This window comes from Notolepis coatsorum (genome assembly GCF_963971535.1).
Source record: "Notolepis coatsorum genome assembly, contig: SCAFFOLD_3014, whole genome shotgun sequence".
Lineage (NCBI taxonomy): Eukaryota > Metazoa > Chordata > Actinopteri > Aulopiformes > Paralepididae > Notolepis > Notolepis coatsorum.
Window position 1 is genome coordinate 1 of NW_028171329.1, and position 19,209 is coordinate 19,209.

At 42.2% G+C, this 19,209-nt stretch overlaps 1 protein-coding gene across 1 annotated transcript; it reads left to right on the top strand.

The window, feature by feature from the left end:
* Positions 1-31: 31 nt before the first annotated feature.
* LOC311248285 (DCC-interacting protein 13-alpha-like) lies at positions 32-18,998 on the top strand (the record flags this gene model as incomplete). The annotated part of the gene is made up of 7 exons (XM_084339193.1): positions 32-207; positions 3,056-3,098; positions 5,991-6,047; positions 11,138-11,226; positions 12,734-12,925; positions 15,562-15,611; positions 18,817-18,998. Coding segments are annotated over 7 exons (789 nt in total), but the record flags the coding sequence as incomplete, so codon positions are not given.
* Between the last annotated feature and the right edge of the window lie 211 nt (positions 18,999-19,209).

Sequence of the window (19,209 nt, forward strand, 5' to 3'; positions counted from 1 at the left end):
GTAAAACGGGGCCTGGTCTCGTCCTCTGTGGTGGGAGCGTCAGTACTTCTTCACCCAGGGGGGGGAACCTGATGAGCCAGCGGCGTGCCAGCGGCGGGGCGAGGTGGCCGGGGGTCTGGTGATGGACATCGACAACTGCTCCGTCATGGCGGTCGACTGCGACGACAGGCGCTTCTGCTTCCAGATCACTTCCTTCGACGGGAAGAAGTGAGAACACATCTTCATCCTAACAACACATCTTCATCCTAACAACACATCTTCATCCTAACAACACATCTTCATCTTCATCCTAACAACACATCTTCATCCTAACAACACATCTTCATCTTCATCTAACACACATCTTCATCCTAACAACACATCTTTTATCCTAAGAACACATATTTTATCCTAACAACACATCTTTTATTCTAAGAACACATCTTTATCCTAAGAACACATCTTTATCTTTATCCTAAGAACACATCTTTTATCCTAAGAACACATCTTTATCCTAAGAACACATCTTTATCCTAAGAACACATCTTTATCTTTATCCTAAGAACACATCTTTTATCCTAAGAACACATCTTTATCCTAAGAACACATATTTTATCCTAACAACACATCTTTTATTCTAACAACACATCTTTATCCTAAGAACACATCTTTATCCTAAGAACACATCTTTATCCTAACAACACATCTTTATCCTAAGAACACATCTTCATCCTAAGAACACATATTCATCCTAAGAACACATCTTTATCTTTATCCTAAGAACACATCTTTATCTTTATCCTAAGAACACATCTTTATCCTAAGAACACATCTTTATCTTTATCCTAAGAACACATCTTTATCTTTATCCTAAGAACACATCTTTATCTTTATCCTAAGAACATCTTTATCCTAAGAACACATCTTTATCTTTATCCTAAGAACACATCTTTATCTTTATCCTAAGAACACATCTTTATCCTAACAACACATCTTTTATCCTAAGAACACATCTTTATCTTTATCCTAAGAACACATCTTTATCCTAACAACACATCTTTTATCCTAAGAACACATCTTTATCTTTATCCTAAGAACACATCTTTTATCCTAACAACACATATTTTATTCTAACAACACATCTTTATCCTAAGAACACATCTTTTATCCTAAACACATCTTTATCTTTATCCTAAGAACACATCTTTATCTTTATCCTAAGAACACATCTTTATCCTAAGAACACATCTTTATCCTAAGAACACATCTTTATCTTTATCCTAAGAACACATATTTTATCCTAAGAACACATCTTTATCCTAAGAACACATCTTTATTCTAAGAACACATCTTTATCCTAAGAACACATCTTTTATCCTAAGAACACATCTTTATCTTTATCCTAAGAACACATCTTTATCCTAAGAACACATCTTTATCCTAAGAACACATCTTCATCCTAAGAACACATCTTTATCCTAAGAACACATCTTTATCCTAAACACATCTTTATCTTTATCCTAAGAACACATCTTTATCCTAAGAACACATCTTTATCCTAAGAACACATCTTTATCCTAAACACATCTTTATCTTTATCCTAAGAACACATCTTTATCCTAAACACATCTTTATCTTTATCCTAAGAACACATCTTTATCTTTATCCTAAGAACACATATTTATTCTAAGAACACATCTTTATCTTTATCCTAACAACACATCTTTATTCTAAGAACACATCTTTTATCCTAAGAACACATATTTTATCCTAAGAACACATCTTTATCCTAACAACACATCTTTATTCTAAGAACACATCTTTTATCCTAAGAACACATCTTTTATCCTAAGAACACATATTTTATCCTAAGAACACATCTTCATCCTAACAACACATCTTTATCCTAACAACACATCTTTATTCTAAGAACACATCTTTTATCCTAAGAACACATCTTTTATCCTAAGAACACATATTTTATCCTAAGAACACATCTTCATCCTAACAACACATCTTCATCCTAAGAACACATGAAGAACACATCTTCATCCTAAGAACACATCTTCATCCTAACAACACATCTTCATCCTAACAACACATCTTCATCCTAACAACACATCTTCATCCTAAGAACACATCTTCATCCTAAGAACACATCTTCATCCTAACAACACATCTTCATCCTAACAACACATCTTCATCCTAACAACACATCTTCATCCTAACAACACATATTTTATCCTAACAACACATCTTCATCCTAACAACACATATTTTATCCTAACAACACATCTTCATCCTAACAACACATCTTTATTCTACATTTCTCCCTGGTTATTAATCAGGTTCCATGTCTATCTAACAGTTTTGCTACAGTAGGTTGTAAGTAACCCTTACAGCGTAGTGGGTTTTGCACACTGACACAATTTACCTTTTATAGGAGAAACCTTGGGTCAGTTGGTCTGACCTGGAGCTTAATATACAGGAGACACCTTGGGTCAGTTGGTCAGACCTGGAGCTTAATATGCAGGAGAAACCTTGGGTCAGTTGGTCAGACCTGCAGCTTAATATACAGGAGAAACCTTGGGTCAGTTGGTCAGACCTGGAGCTTAATATGCAGGAGAAACCTTGGGTCAGTTGGTCAGACCTGGAGCTTAATATACAGGAGAAACCTTGGGTCAGTTGGTCAGACCTGGAGCTTAATATACAGGAGACACCTTGGGTCAGTTGGTCAGACCTGGAGCTTAATATACAGGAGACACCTTGGGTCAGTTGGTCAGACCTGGAGCTTAATATGCAGGAGACACCTTGGGTCAGTTGGTCAGACCTGGAGCTTAATATACAGGAGACACCTTGGGTCAGTTGGTCTGACCTATAGCTTAATATACAGGAGACACCTTGGGTCAGTTGGTCAGACCTGGAGCTTAATATGCAGGAGACACCTTGGGTCAGTTGGTCAGACCTGGAGCTTAATATACAGGAGAAACCTTGGGTCAGTTGGTCAGACCTGGAGCTTAATATACAGGAGACACCTTGGGTCAGTGATGTCTGTGTGTCTGTGTGTTTCCACCAGAGTGGCCACGCTGCAGGCAGAGAGCAGGAGAGACTGTGAGGAGGTGAGTACAGAAACACACATCCTGATCCAACAACACGTCTTAAAACACATCTAACATGTCTTAAAACATATCTAACAACATATCTACAGGCATTAAAGCGTTCCGTCTTGAGACGGAATTCCATCCATTTGATTCTGTGTTCCGTCCATTTGATTCGGAGTCTTGACGGATTTCCCGTCAATTGGCTACCTGGTATAATATGATTTGTAGATGCATACAGATTGAAACTAAATTGAGCCAATCAGGCGTCAAATATCATGAAAAAATGGAATTGTTTTCCTACCGCGGCCACGCCAAGCAGTCATGGCGAGCAATAATGGCAGGACGCACGCAGCGACTCGAGAGACAGGATTACGCTAATAGTAGAAAAAAGTTTCAGTCAAGCGACCTGCACAAGTGCACAACCCCGCCCCCACACGCACACACGCTACTGCATCAAAGTTACTATGATTAACAAAGGCATTCGTTTTGTGGCATTAACGTTATAGTTACACGTTCAATAACATCAGCGTATTTACCCGACCATAGCTAGCATTGTTGTTGGTCATTCATAGCTCAGTTCCTTCCTTTGCTCAGAGAGCCCGTACTGAATTGTACCCATTCTGCAATCTGTTAATAAAGTTTTCAATCAGACAAATGTATAGAAAAGCTTTTATTATAACATTCGTTGCAGTAAAATCATCATGCCTCGTTTGGTACTCCTGTTATTAGCTCCGGTACGTTTGTTATTGATTCTCTTGTGTAAATCAATGGCGGACTTCCCGGAAGTAAAAAAACGAATAAGCGCTTGCCGATTGGTGGTAAGAACAGCAGAGGCGGGTGCAAGCGGTGTGACGTAATTGGCAGAATCGACTGTCAATCAAAATGGTTCTGTTGCCGTCTACCATGCATTGCTTTGGTTGAGAGATAGTGCTCTCTTATTAAAACTCATAAACAAGTCTTGAGCAAGACAAGTTAGTCTGTTAGGTTATGAAAGCCAGTGAGTATTGTATGACTCAGACTTCAGCAATAATCATGACTCATGAGCATTATAAAATAAAAACACACATGGCATGGTGGAATACCATAAAGTACCATAAGTAAGTAAAGAGGCCTATGTTCATATCGGTGAGCACAATTTGTAACACAAAAAGAGAGACGTGTAGCCTATTTATTTATTTAATATTTTATTTATTCATTTTATTATTATTATTTTATTTGTTGCCATGCCTAAAATAAGTCAAGCATAGGGCTAAACATTTTCATAAACAATAATATATTTTTTTGTGTTATGGACGGTTATAATAAAAGCTTTTCTATACATTTGTCTGATTGATTGATTGAAAACTTTATTAACAGATTGCAGAATGGGTACAATACAGTATGGCTCAATACACATAATTGTTAAGGGGATGCAGACCAGAGAAAGACTTTAATCTTGTTTACATCAGGGTCCCCCATTTTCAATTCATCATAACATATATGACATACATGACATACAGATAGACAGTACTGCTACATCTATACATTTATAGATACATATACAAACATATCTAACAACCATATTGAAAATCATATGAAACATATGACCTGAATCCAATTGAACATGCATTTCACTTGCTAAAGACGAAACTGAAGGGGAAAGACCCCCAAGAACAAGTAGGAACTGAAGACCGTTGCAGTAGAGGCCTGGCAGAGCATCTCTCCAGGGAGGAGACCCAGTGTCTGAGGAGGTCTATGGGTTCATTGTTCCATTTCAAGTCCATTGCCTTGCTAAGCTCCAGGCCATCAGGGAAAACCCCTCCCAGACTCCTCCCACCCACTATACACAGACCCCTCCCACCCACTACACACAGACTCCTCCCACCCACTATACACAGACCCCTCCCACCCACTATACACAGACCCCTCCCACCCGCTATACACAGACCCCTCCCACCCACTATACACAGACCCCTCCCACCCACTATACACAGACCCCTCCCACCCACTACACACAGACCCCTCCCACCCACTATACACAGACCCCTCCCACCCACTACACACAGACCCCTCCCACCCACTATACACAGACCCCTCCCACCCACTATACACAGACCCCTCCCACCCACTATACACAGACCCCTCCCACCCACTATACACAGACCCCTCCCACCCACTATACACAGACCCCTCCCACCCACTATACACAGACCCCTCCCACCCACTATACACAGACCCCTCCCACCCACTATACACAGACCCCTCCCACGCACTATACACAGACTTGGCTGACAGGAGGAGCATGTTCAGTGCTAGGCTCACACTACCTAAATGCAGCACTGAACGGCACAAGAAGTCCTTCATTCCGACAGCCATCAGACGTTACGACGCATCACTGTGCCTCACTGCATCACTGAGCACAGGGTGACAGTTACCATCTTCCTTGACTCTTACTTTTAAAACAACATTGTGCAATATTACACTTACTGTCGATTTCTGTATATTTTTACTGTATATTTTTTACTGTATATTTTATTCTATTCTTATTCTTAGGCAATTTGTTTTGTGACTTGTTCTGTCTAAATGTTTAATGTGAGCGATTTGTAGTGTCAAATTTCCCTCGGGATAATTAAAAGTATTTCTATTCTATTCTATTGTGATGGTGTAAACAAATATTTATGGAGCTGACTGTATGAGAAATATATGAACAAAACATAATCATTTGTTTTCTTATCACTGGATCTTGTAAACACGTCACAGTGGAACAGTAATATGCTTTTTTAACGTTATACCTTCTATACCACTGCACGCACATCTTCTTTCTAAAGCGGTTACCAGTGGGTTCGGTCAGCCCTGTTGGAATAGAGAGAACTACACTAACTAAGTCCTTTGTTGTTAATGATGGTGTTTTTCCCTGTATGTTTATTCCAGTGGATCGCCACCATCAACAACATCTCCAAGAGGATCTACCTCAGTGAGAATGCGGAGGTCAGTGGGCGAAACACGGATAGATTCCATCTTCTAGGGTTTAAAAATCGATTCACAGAGTCCAAAAACATTCTATTTTCAGTCTTGTGAAATGGTTTCAACTCTCTCATGACCTTAGAGCTATAATTGTTAGCTCACTAAATAGTACAGACTGCCAAGTGTAGCCAAGCAGAAAGACCCACAATATACCTTTTAACGTGAAGGTTAATACCATTCATTTAATATACATCTACAGAATAATATACCTTTTAACATGAAGGTTAATACCATTAATTTAATATACATCTACAGAATAATATACCTTTTAACGTGAAGGTTAATACCATTAATTTAATATACATCTACAGTATAATATACATTTTAACGTGAAGGTTAATACCATTAATTTAATATACATCTACAGAATAATATACCTTTTAACGTGAAGGTGAATACCATTAATTTAATATACATCTACAGTATAATATACATTTTAACATGAAGGTTAATACCATTAATTTAATATACATCTACAGTATAATATACATTTTAACATTAAGGTTAATACCATTCATTTAATATACATCTACAGAATAATATACCTTTTAACATTAAGGTTAATACCATTCATTTAATATACATCTACAGTATAATATACCTTTTAACGTGAAGGTTAATACCATTAATTTAATATACATCTACAGTATAATATACCTTTTAACATGAAGGTTAATACCATTAATTTAATATACATCTACAGTATAATATACCTTTTAACATGAAGGTTAATACCATTAATTTAATATACATCTACAGTATAATATACCTTTTAACATGAAGGTTAATACCATTAATTTAATATACATCTACAGTATAATATACCTTTTAACATGAAGGTTAATACCATTAATTTAATATACATCTACAGTATAATATACCTTTTAACATGAAGGTTAATACCATTAATTTAATATACATCTACAGTATAATATACCTTTTAACATGAAGGTTAATACCATTAATTTAATATACATCTACAGTATAATATACCTTTTAACATGAAGGTTAATACCATTAATTTAATATACATCTACAGTATAATATACCTTTTAACATGAAGGTTAATACCATTAATTTAATATACATCTACAGAATAATATACCTTTTAACATGAAGGTTAATACCATTAGTTTAATATACATCTACAGAATAATATACCTTTTAACATGAAGGTTAATACCATTAATTTAATATACATCTACAGAATAATATACCTTTTAACGTGAAGGTTAATACCATTAATTTAATATACATCTACAGAATAATATACCTTTTAACGTGAAGGTTAATACCATTAATTTAATATACATCTACAGTATAATATACCTTTTAACATGAAGGTTAATACCATTAATTTAATATACATCTACAGTATAATATACCTTTTAACATGAAGGTTAATACCATTAATTTAATATACATCTACAGTATAATATACCTTTTAACATGAAGGTTAATACCATTAATTTAATATACATCTACAGTATAATATACCTTTTAACGTGAAGGTTAATACCATTAATTTAATATACATCTACAGTATAATATACCTTTTAACATGAAGGTTAATACCATTAATTTAATATACATCTACAGTATAATATACCTTTTAACGTGAAGGTTAATACCATTAATTTAATATACATCTACAGAATAATATACCTTTTAACATGAAGGTTAATACCATTAATTTAATATACATCTACAGTATAATATACCTGTGTTTATTGCCGTGGTTTATTTAAAGAGTATTAATCATGTAACATTCAGCTCGGGTCTGTTGCTGCTACCTAGCTTTATTTAAATATTATTAATATTGTAACAGTCATTCAGCTCAGGTCTGTTGCTGCTACCTAGCTTTATTTAAATATTATTAATATGGTAACAGGACCAGGAAGGAAGTGACATAGTAGCAGAGTTATCTAGTCTGGTCTAGAGGAATGTCACACTGTGCGCTTGCAGAGTAATGCTGGAGGCACTATGGTGTGTGTGTTATACTGACTACCATGAGGTAGGGCTGGAGGCACTATGGTGTGTGTGTTATACTGACTACCATGAGGTAGGGCTGGAGGCACTATGGTGTGTGTGTTATACTGACTACCATAAGGTAGGGCTGGAGGCACTATGGTGTGTGTTATACTGACTACCATGAGGTAGGGCTGGAGGCACTATGGTGTGTGTGTTATACTGACTACCATGAGGTAGGGCTGGAGGCACTATGGTGTGTGTTATACTGACTACCATGAGGTAGGGCTGGAGGCACTATGGTGTGTGTTATACTGACTACCATAAGGTAGGGCTGGAGGCACTATGGTGTGTGTTATACTGACTACCATGAGGTAGGGCTGGAGGCACTATGGTGTGTGTGTTATACTGACTACCATGAGGTAGGGCTGGAGGCACTATGGTGTGTGTGTTATACTGACTACCATAAGGTAGGGCTGGAGGCACTATGGTGTGTGTGTTATACTGACTACCATAAGGTAGGGCTGGAGGCACTATGGTGTGTGTGTTATACTGACTACCATGAGGTAGGGCTGGAGGCACTATGGTGTGTGTGTTATACTGACTACCATAAGGTAGGGCTGGAGGCACTATGGTGTGTGTGTTATACTGACTACCATGAGGTAGGGCTGGAGGCACTATGGTGTGTGTGTTATACTGACTACCATGAGGTAGGGCTGGAGGCACTATGGTGTGTGTTATACTGACTACCATGAGGTAGGGCTGGAGGCACTATGGTGTGTGTTATACTGACTACCATGAGGTAGGGCTGGAGGCACTATGGTGTGTGTGTTATACTGACTACCATGAGGTAGGGCTGGAGGCACTATGGTGTGTGTTATACTGACTACCATAAGGTAGGGCTGGAGGCACTATGGTGTGTGTGTTATACTGACTACCATGAGGTAGGGCTGGAGGCACTATGGTGTGTGTTATACTGACTACCATGAGGTAGGGCTGGAGGCACTATGGTGTGTGTTATACTGACTACCATAAGGTAGGGCTGGGCGATCTGGCAAACATTTTTATCACGGTAAAACATTTAATTTCGTTTTTTTTTAATTATTATTATTATTTAAACAACAAAAGTACGTTTATTTTTCAGCAATTCTTTGTCGTTGCCGCCATCTTTAGTGTTACAGCCGCTCACACTCTAGTTCTCAGACTGCAGCTGGTTTGAAAGCGAAAGTACCAAAAAAAAAGTGTCTGTGGCTCCAGGGGAGTTGATAAATCTCAATTTGGTCAGTATTGTCATTTGGACAAGCAAAGCCATTACTTTAAGTTGCAGGCAAGAAAGACAAGTCTGTCCACTGTCTCTGGTTTTAAAGCTGCCCTGTTGCAGGTCACAATACAAATAAAAATATATTTTTTTTAAATGTTTAACACTTTGATCGCCATGGGTTAAATTCATAATTTACCATTCCTCGCCAGCTCTATTTGTCTATGGAGAAGTTCCCCTTCTTTGCAGGGCTATAACTTTTTAAATTCTATTGCTAAATTGCCATTATTATGGCCCATTCAATGTCCTATATGTATTGTTCATTGTGTAGCAACGTTAAACTTTTTCATTCACATATTCATACTAAAATATGGTCTAAAGTATAAGTATGTTTTTATCGTTTTCTGCAGCTTTCTCCAGAACTTGATTTATAGCTCCAAATGCATTATATTGATGATCAAATACAGTTTGATAGCAATCGGCGCGAGATAAAAAATGTCAACTGGACGTGGTTCTAGAAGTTACTACGTGTCATCTGATGATGACCGGATGGGCGGGGGATCGTTTATAATTCCGTGGGCAGCGTTAGATGATTCATCCAGAGTGGGTCATATGTTCATCATAGCAGTTTATATGGAACACGTTAGAATATAACGCTGAATCTTACCGTGGCTTCCTCGCGCCGCTGGCAGATGAGCGTGGAACAGATTTTTTTCTATTATGGGATGGAGAAATGCCCGATCCATTTCCAGGTTGTATAATAGTATATACGTCCAAATCATGTTGTTTTTTCGAGTTATTTGCACCGATCGATGTTCACTGTGTAAAGACGGAGTCTCTCTAACGATAGCGAGTGCCCGGACCACATATGGATGAGCACTTCCGGTTCAAAGGCTCATTTCCATCTGCCGATCGGCCACCAGATGGCGCTCTTGAACCGCTAGAGAGTTGAGTGGAGCTTTGCAGTGTGTTTCAGGGCTCCGGAGGGGAAATATGATTTCGATCACAGATTTTTGAAATATTGACATCAAAGATGAGTTACGGCGTCTTCGGCAGAATGAGCATGGCTAGGAATGACGTCTTAACTCGTCCCCGGCGATCATAGTGTTAATTATCGATATTATTTTTATTATCGATTATTAAAATACATCGCGATAGTTATCGTTTGATCTCCCAGCCCTACCATGGGGTAATAGTACATTCAGCTGGAGGCACTATGTTATACTGACCACTATGAGGTCATGGTACATAGAGTAATTGAGTGACATAGAACACAAAAAGAGTGCACTGGAGGTGTGTAAATGTGCCCTTCTGCTTCAATTCGATTGGTCGATATGATCTCCCTTGAAATCTAACAAGCTATAACTGCCTGTCAATCAAAGGAGGTCAGACTTGTTAAAATGTTGCCAAAAAGAGCAAAGAAGAGCAAAGAAGACTATACAGAATAACAATATGTTATATGAGGTAGGAGATGTATTCAGCTTGTAGACTATATAGAATAACAATATGTTATATATGAACATTTGGTTGGAAATGTGAATATAAATAGATGTTTACAAGAAAACTCCACTGTTGACCATTTAAGGCAATGAGGAAATGGATCTGATATTCTGTAAAGATCTATACCAAGCAATATGTTGTCTTCCTATTGGTCCATTCTGAATCTCCTCTCTCCCTATTGGTCCATTCTGAATCTCCTCTCTCCCTATTGGTCCATTCTGAATCTCCTCTCTCCCTATTGGTCCATTCTGAATCTCCTCTCTCCCTATTGGTCCATTATGAATCTTTGGGTTGGTCGTCTCTGATCCTACTGTCTCCCCATTGGCAGGAGCTGGCAGCCAGGGTGAACCAATCGGCTCTGGAGGCCGTGACGCCGTCGCCGTCCTTCCAGCAGAGACACGAGAGCCTCCGCCCCACGTGGGTCACTGTGTGTGTGTGTGTGTGTGTGTGTGTGTGTGTGTGGGTCACTGTGTGTGTGTGTGTGTGGGTCACTGTGTGTGTGTGTGTGTGTGATTGATTGATTGAAAACTTTATTTAACAGATTGCAGAATGGGTACAATACAGTACAGCTCAATACACACAATTGTTAACACTTTCAGTGCCACCAGGGGGCGCACGACTTAGTGCTTGAATGCCACCATCGGCGGCAATGTTAACGTTAATATCGCCTAATCTATGTTTTAAATTATGGCTATGTGTCTAATCTGCCCGTTGCTTATCAAAGAATCATTTTCCAGTCAGTGTTGTCAAGGCAGATTGTTTTTTTATCGCTTCATTTCCGTTTGAGAGCATTTTGAAAAGCACCCGTTTTGAGGTAAAAAACAGTCCATTCTGTGATAATCGCCTTTTACTGGAATATTCCAGAACGTTGATATTTGTCGCCCTATTTATGAATCGTTTTCAAATAAACGCTAGATGATCAATAGTATACGTGCACGCACGCACATTCGAGGCGCGCGCTGATAATAGCCGTTTTCATTTCCTCATGGATTTTACAGTGAAACCGCTGGAGCACATATCAGAAAAAAGCTTATATCTTCATCAAAACGAGTCTGATTATCCTAACACTGATAACATAGAGTCCTTACCTGACATCAGATGGTATCCAACTGGTATATTCCAATTCCTGATCACCATTCGAAAAAATCGATAAGTGTATAGATCTAACGTGTATACAGTAGAACTCATGCTTGCCGCGGCTCAGAGTCTCCAGAATGAACTCTGGTAACCCCGGCTGCATCAGTGGACTGGAAAATGTGGACTGGAATATTTTTTTCCCCCATCCATTTTCATTGAGTCCATTCCAAAATCCCTGATGTCATCTGGGAGACGATAGGGGGCGCTTTTTTCACATCTGATCGCCGGCGGCCCTTGGGTAGGCTAGGGTAGGCTTGCGTGAAGCAATATGATTTCAGATCGCTAAAAAAAAATTCAGGGACATTTCGTGAGTGGCTTTCAACGTAACTATCGTAAACACGAGATTAGCCGTGAGTGGCACTCAAAGTGTTAAGGGGATGCAGACCAGAGAAAGACTTTCGTCTTGTTTACATCAGGGTCCCCCATTTTCAATTCATAATGACATTAATGACATACAGATTGTGTGTGTGTGTGTGTGTGTGTGTGTGTGTGTGTGTGTGTGTGTGTGTGTGTGTGTGTGTGTGTGTGTGTGTGTGTGTGTGTGTGTGTGTGTGTGTGTGTGTGTGTGTGTGTGTGTGTGTGTGTGTGGAGGGCGATTATGTGTTGGAGAGAGTTGTTTATCTATCTCTCCCTCCCTCTTTCTCTCTTCTATCTCTCTCTCTTCTCTCTCTCACTTTCTGTCATCTCTTACTTTCTGTCATCTCTTCTCTCTCTCTCTCTCTCTCTCTCTCTCTCTCTCTCTCTCTCTCTCTCTCTCTCTCTCTCTCTCTTCCCCCCCCCCCTCCAGTCACAGTAAGGGTCGTCCAGGCAGGACCAGCAGCGTCAGCTCCGCCGGTTCCGAGACGACGACTAGCCCCGCCCTCTCCTCTCTCTCATTGGATGCCCTGGTCGACCCGGAGACACCGATCCAGTTCGACATCATCTCCCCCGTCAGCGAGGAGCTGAGCGGACAGAGCAAGACCGCGGGCCACTGTGGCAGGTGGGCAGGGCGTCAGTACCAGAGTGGCAGGTGGGCGGGGCTTCAGTACCAGAGAGTCACTAAACAGTCCTGTCAGGTGGGCGGGGCTTCAGTACCAGAGAGTCACTAAACAGTCCTGTCAGGTGGGCGGGGCTTCAGTACCAGAGGGTCACTAAACAGTCCTGTCAGGTGGGCAGGGCGTCAGTACCAGAGAGTCACTAAACAGTCCTGTCAGGTGGGCGGGGCTTCAGTACCAGAGAGTCACTAAACAGTCCTGTCAGGTGGGCGGGGCTTCAGTACCAGAGGGTCACTAAACAGTCCTGTCAGGTGGGCAGGGCGTCAGTACCAGAGAGTCACTAAACAGTCCTGTCAGGTGGGCGGGGCTTCAGTACCAGAGAGTCACTAAACAGTCCTGTCAGGTGGGCGGGGCTTCAGTACCAGAGAGTCACTAAACAGTCCTGTCAGGTGGGCGGGGCTTCAGTACCAGAGAGTCACTAAACAGTCCTTTCAGGTGGGCGGGGCTTCAGTACCAGAGAGTCACTAAACAGTCCTGTCAGGTGGGCGGGGCGTCAGTACCAGAGAGTCACTAAACAGTCCTGTCAGGTGGGCGGGGCTTCAGTACCAGAGAGTCACTAAACAGTCCTGTCAGGTGGGCGGGGCGTCAGTACCAGAGAGTCACTAAACAGTCCTGTTCCCTTTCTGTCAGGGTTCACAAGGTAGGCGATACTGCCACCTGGTGATACTCGATCGCCATTGCGATTCCAACGTAGGCGGATGAATCATAGACGCCCCGAGGGCTCCGGCTGACCGTATAGAACGGGGGTCAAAGGAAAATATCAAGACGCTCAACCATTGGCGCGATAACCCGACTATACTCGGCCATTAAAGAGTTAAAGGGTAACTAGACACATGATCAGGGTTCAGTCTTAGAGACACTAAACACATGGTCAGGGTTCAGTCTTAGAGACACTAAACACATGGTCAGGGTTCAGTGTTAGAGACACTAAACACATGATCAGGGGTTCAGTGTTAGAGACACTAAACACATGATCAGGGGTTCAGTCTTAGAGACACTAAACACATGGTCAGGGGTTCAGTGTTAGAGACACTAAACACATGGTCAGGGGTTCAGTGTTAGAGACACTAAACACATGGTCAGGGTTCAGTGTTAGAGACACTAAACACATGATCAGGGGTTCAGTGTTAGAGACACTAAACACATGGTCAGGGTTCAGTGTTAGAGACACTAAACACATGATTAGGGGTTCAGTGTTAGAGACACTAAACACATGGTCAGGGTTCAGTGTTAGAGACACTAAACACATGGTCAGGGGTTCAGTATTAGAGACACTAAACACATGGTCAGGGGTTCAGTATTAGAGACACTAAACACATGGTCAGGGTTCAGTGTTAGAGACACTAAACACATGGTCAGGGGTTCAGTGTTAGAGACACTAAACACATGGTCAGGGTTCAGTGTTAGAGACACTAAACACATGATCAGGGGTTCAGTGTTAGAGACACTAAACACATGGTCAGGGGTTCAGTATTAGAGACACTAAACACATGGTCAGGGTTCAGTGTTAGAGACACTAAACACATGTTCAGGGTTCAGTGTTAGAGACACTAAACACATGGTCAGGGTTCAGTGTTAGAGACACTAAACACATGATCAGGGGTTCAGTATTAGAGACACTAAACACATGGTCAGGGTTCAGTGTTAGAGAGACACTAAACACATGGTCAGGGTTCAGTGTTAGAGACACTAAACACATGGTCAGGGTTCAGTGTTAGAGAGACTAAACACATGGTCAGGGTTCAGTGTTAGAGACACTAAACACATGATCAGGGGTTCAGTTTAGAGACACTAAACACATGGTCAGGGGTTCAGTGTTAGAGAGACACTAAACACATGGTCAGGGTTCAGTGTTAGAGAGACACTAAACACATGGTCAGGGGTTCAGTGTTAGAGACACTAAACACATGGTCAGGGGTTCAGTATTAGAGACACTAAACACATGGTCAGGGGTTCAGTGTTAGAGACACTAAACACATGGTCAGGGTTCAGTGTTAGAGACACTAAACACATGGTCAGGGTTCAGTGTTAGAGAGACTAAACACATGGTCAGGGTTCAGTGTTAGAGACACTAAACACATGATCAGGGGTTCAGTATTAGAGACACTAAACACATGGTCAGGGGTTCAGTGTTAGAGAGACACTAAACACATGGTCAGGGTTCAGTGTTAGAGAGACACTAAACACATGGTCAGGGGTTCAGTCTTAGAGACACTATATAGTCATGTTGCTGCTCTATTGGTTGTTATTCTCACCCTGCTGGACTGAATCAATTAACGTGATTAAAAAAAAAAAAAAGGCAGATAAATGTTGCAAATAGTCTAATCTGATGGAAATACAAAAAGAAGAAGAATTTCGTTCAGAAGTACTACGATTTAAAAATAAATAAATACATTATACATATATATTTTTTAGGATGTAGTGGAATGACTGGGCTGTGTGTGTGTGGTGGTGTTTGTGTGGGGAGGGTGTCTATGTGTTTGTGTATAAGTATGGGTGTGTGTGTGTGTGTGTGTGTGATACTATCCGTTGTTAACTCCGGTCTCTGGTCGCCCCCCCCCCCCCCCCCCCCCCCCCCCAGGAGGAGCAACCCGTTTGGAGAGAGTGGAGACGCAGCGGAGGAAGCTGAAGGTATCATCATCATCTCTCTACAGTCGGGTCATAAATATGTGGATATCAACCACAATGTTCATCATTTTCTAACCTCTGTTTGTTAATAAGACATGTGTTGGGAATATTTATTATGTATTTGCTGTAGGGCTGACCCCTATTAGTCGACTAATCGGTCGAATGGAGCCGTAGTCGACTGGCCAACCTCTTAGTCGAATATATATAAAAAAATATATATATTTATTATCATTCTTTCCAAAAGGAAAGAGGCCTAGAAGCGTGGCTAACGCTAATGGCACGGATACCAGAGGCTAACTGCCTACGAAAACAGGCACAGAGGCACTGAAAGAGGATTTCACCCATCTAATGAACACACTAGACTAGACAAATATCAAGATGTATCCATCAGTGGACCAATTGCATGCTTTTGCAGAGGACAAGAAGCCTTCAGTCGACTCCTTCAGACATTAAGCACCCCCCACAGCCCAAATGGAATGATAAAAAATCTAAATAAATAAAAATCTAAAAAAGAATATATATATAAAAAATATTTTTTTATTATTATACTTTTTTTTTTTTTTTTTTTTTACCAATAGTCGACTAACAGCAATTTTGGCCAATCATAGTCGGCCATCCAAATCCTTAGTCGGGAACAGCCCTAATTTGCTGTAGCAGTTGGGGATTTTATGTGGTTAAACAGCTCCCTCTGCAGGACAAGGTCTGAATGTGGATGGATGGATGGATGGATGGATGGATGGATGGATGGATGGATGGGTTTGATTTTCAGGGGGGATGGTGTGGTCATCAAGGCAGAGAGAAGAGCTGTAGGAGGATGTAGATGGTACTGAGGTCAGAGAGAAGAGCTGTAGGAGGATGTAGATGGTACTGAGGTCAGAGAGAAGAGCTGTAGTAGGATGTAGATGGTACTGAGGCCAGAGAGAAGAGCTGTAGGAGGATGTAGATGGTACTGAGCAGAGAAGAGCTGTAGGAGGATGTAGATGGTACTGTGCCACAGCCTGCAGGTCAGACAGAAGAGAAGGTTAACAGGGATTTGATACGTGTTTGATGGACTTAAAGAACAGTGGTAAATACAGTAGAGAAGAAGTTATTGTGTTTATTATATGGGTGGTGAAAGATTTGGAATCATTGAGAGAAAGAGGTGGAAGCCAGTTGGGTCCAGACGGCAGAAGAACTAGAGAAATGAGTGAAGGAGAGGAGACGGCTAAGAAAGCAGTGGAGAAAGGCGTCGGTAGATGGTAGAAATAGGGAATTCATAAAAAACAGAGGGGGGAGACACATTTATTTTAACACATTGGGTGCCATGCAGTATGCCCATCCTTACCACTCTCTGCCAGTGCTGTAACCCTATGGAGTGGCTCCACTTCTTTGCAGGGCTTAACTTTTTAAATATTATAGCTATATCGACAATTACTATGGCCCATTCAACATCGGGTATCTATCGTTCCGGATGTGGGAACGTTATATTTTTCCATTCATACATTGTCGTGTTAGTGCCGTCGAGAATATAAGTATGTTTTTAGAGTGTATAGCAGTCATTCCTAGAACGCGCGTTATAGGCCCCGACGCTATTATACATGAAAATAATAGTTATTTGCAGCCTAGTTTATAGGCTCAGTACTGAAGGTGTTTCCTTCTCTCCTGTATTTAATTACTCACTCTCTCGCTCTCTCTCTCTCTTTCTCTCCCCCACTTTCTCTCTCTTCCTCTCTTTCCTCTTTCTTCCCACTCCCTCTTTCTTTCTCTCTTCCTCTTTCTCTCATTCTTCCGATCTCCCTCTTTCTCTCTCTGTACCTCTTTCTCTCCCTCTCTTTCTACCTCTTTCTCACTCCCTCTTTCTTTCCCTCTTTCTCTCCCTCTACCTCTCTCTCTCTCTCTCTCTCTCTGCCCCTCTTCCTACCCCCCTCTCTACCTTTCTCTCTCCCCCTCCCTCTCTCTCCCTCTCCCTCTTCCTCCCCCCTCCCTCTCTCTCCCCCCTCCCTCCTCCCCCCTCCCTCTCTCTCTACGTCTCTCTCCTCTCCCCCCCTCTCTCTCTCTACCTCTCCCCCTCCTCTCTCTCCTCTTCCTCCCCCCTCTCTCTCTCTACCTCTCTCTCTCTCTCCCCCCTCCCTCTACCTCTCTCTCTATTCCTCCCCCTCCCTCTCTACCTCTCTCTCTCCTACCCCCCCTCTCTCTCTCTCCCTCTCTTCCTACCCCCCCCTCCCTCTACCTCTCTCTCTATTCCTCCCCCTCCCTCTCTCTACCTCTCTCTCTCCCTCCCTCCCTCTCTACCTCTCCCTCCCTCTTCCTACCCCCTCCCTCTCTCTACCTCTCTCTCTTCCTCCTCCCCCTCTCTCTACCTCTCCCTCTTCCTACCCCCCCCCCCCCTCCTTCTATCTCTCTCTATTCCTCCCCCTCCCTCTCTACCTCTCTCTCTTTCCCCCCTCCTCTCTCTACCTCTCTCCCTCTTCCTACCCCCCTCCCTCTCTCACCTCTCTCCCTCTTCCTACCCCGCCTCCCTCTCTCTACCTCTCTCTCTCTCTTCCTACCCTGCCTCCCTCTCTCTACCTCTCTCTCTCTCTCTACCCCCCTCCCTCTCTCTACCTCTCTCTCCTCTCTCTCTTCCCCTCCCTCTCTCTACCTCTTTCTCCTCTTCCTCCCCCCTCTCTATCTCTCTCTCTCTACCTCTCTCTCTTCCTCCCCCCTCCCCCTCTCTCTACCTCTTCCTACCCCCCCTCCTTCTCGCTCTACCTCTCCTTCTTCCTACCCCCCCTCTCTATCTCTCTCCTCTTCCTACCCCCCTCCCTCTCTCTCTACCTCTCCCTCTTCCTACCCCCCTCCCTCTCTCTACCTCTCTCTCTTCCTACCCCCCTCTCTCTCTCTATCTCTCTCTCTTCCTACCCCCCCCCCCTCTCTCTACCTCTCTCTCTTCCTACCCCCTCCCTCTCTCTACCTCTTTTTCCCTCTTCCTACCCCCCTCCCTCTCTCTACCTCTCTCTCTCCCTCTTCCTACCCTTCCTACCCCCTCCCTCACCCCCCCTATCTCTCTCTACCCCCCTCTCTCTCTCTCTCTCTCTCTCTCTCTCTACCCCCCTCTCTCCCCCCCTATCTCTCTCTACCCCCCTCTCTCTCCTCTCTCTCTCTCCCTCTCCCCCCCCTATCTCTCTCTACCCCCCCCCCTCTCTCTCCTCTCCCCCCCCCCCCCCCTCTCCCCCCCCCCCCCTCTCAGACTCTATCCTGCACCAGTTGTTTATCGTGCGCTTCCTGGGCTGCATGGAGGTGCGTTCAGCCGAGGGGTCGGAGGTCGTCATCTCTGACACCATGAGGCAGATCCTGGCAGCCAGAGCCATCCACAACATCTTCAAGATGACGGAGTCCCACCTGCTGGTCACCTGCGACTGTCTCAAGTAGGACACGCTGTGTGTGTGTGTGTGTGTGTGTGTGTGTGTGTGTGTGTGTGTTTGTGGTTAGCTGGTTAAATACAATGGAAATCAATGTTACTACTGGTTACTGTCTGGTAACTGAAAGATGAGACTTAGATGTTGTTTTTTCAATTTACAAATCCCTACAACTGCACTGTAAAGAAACTAAATGAGTAAACTGTATAATAAGGTAGTTGTTG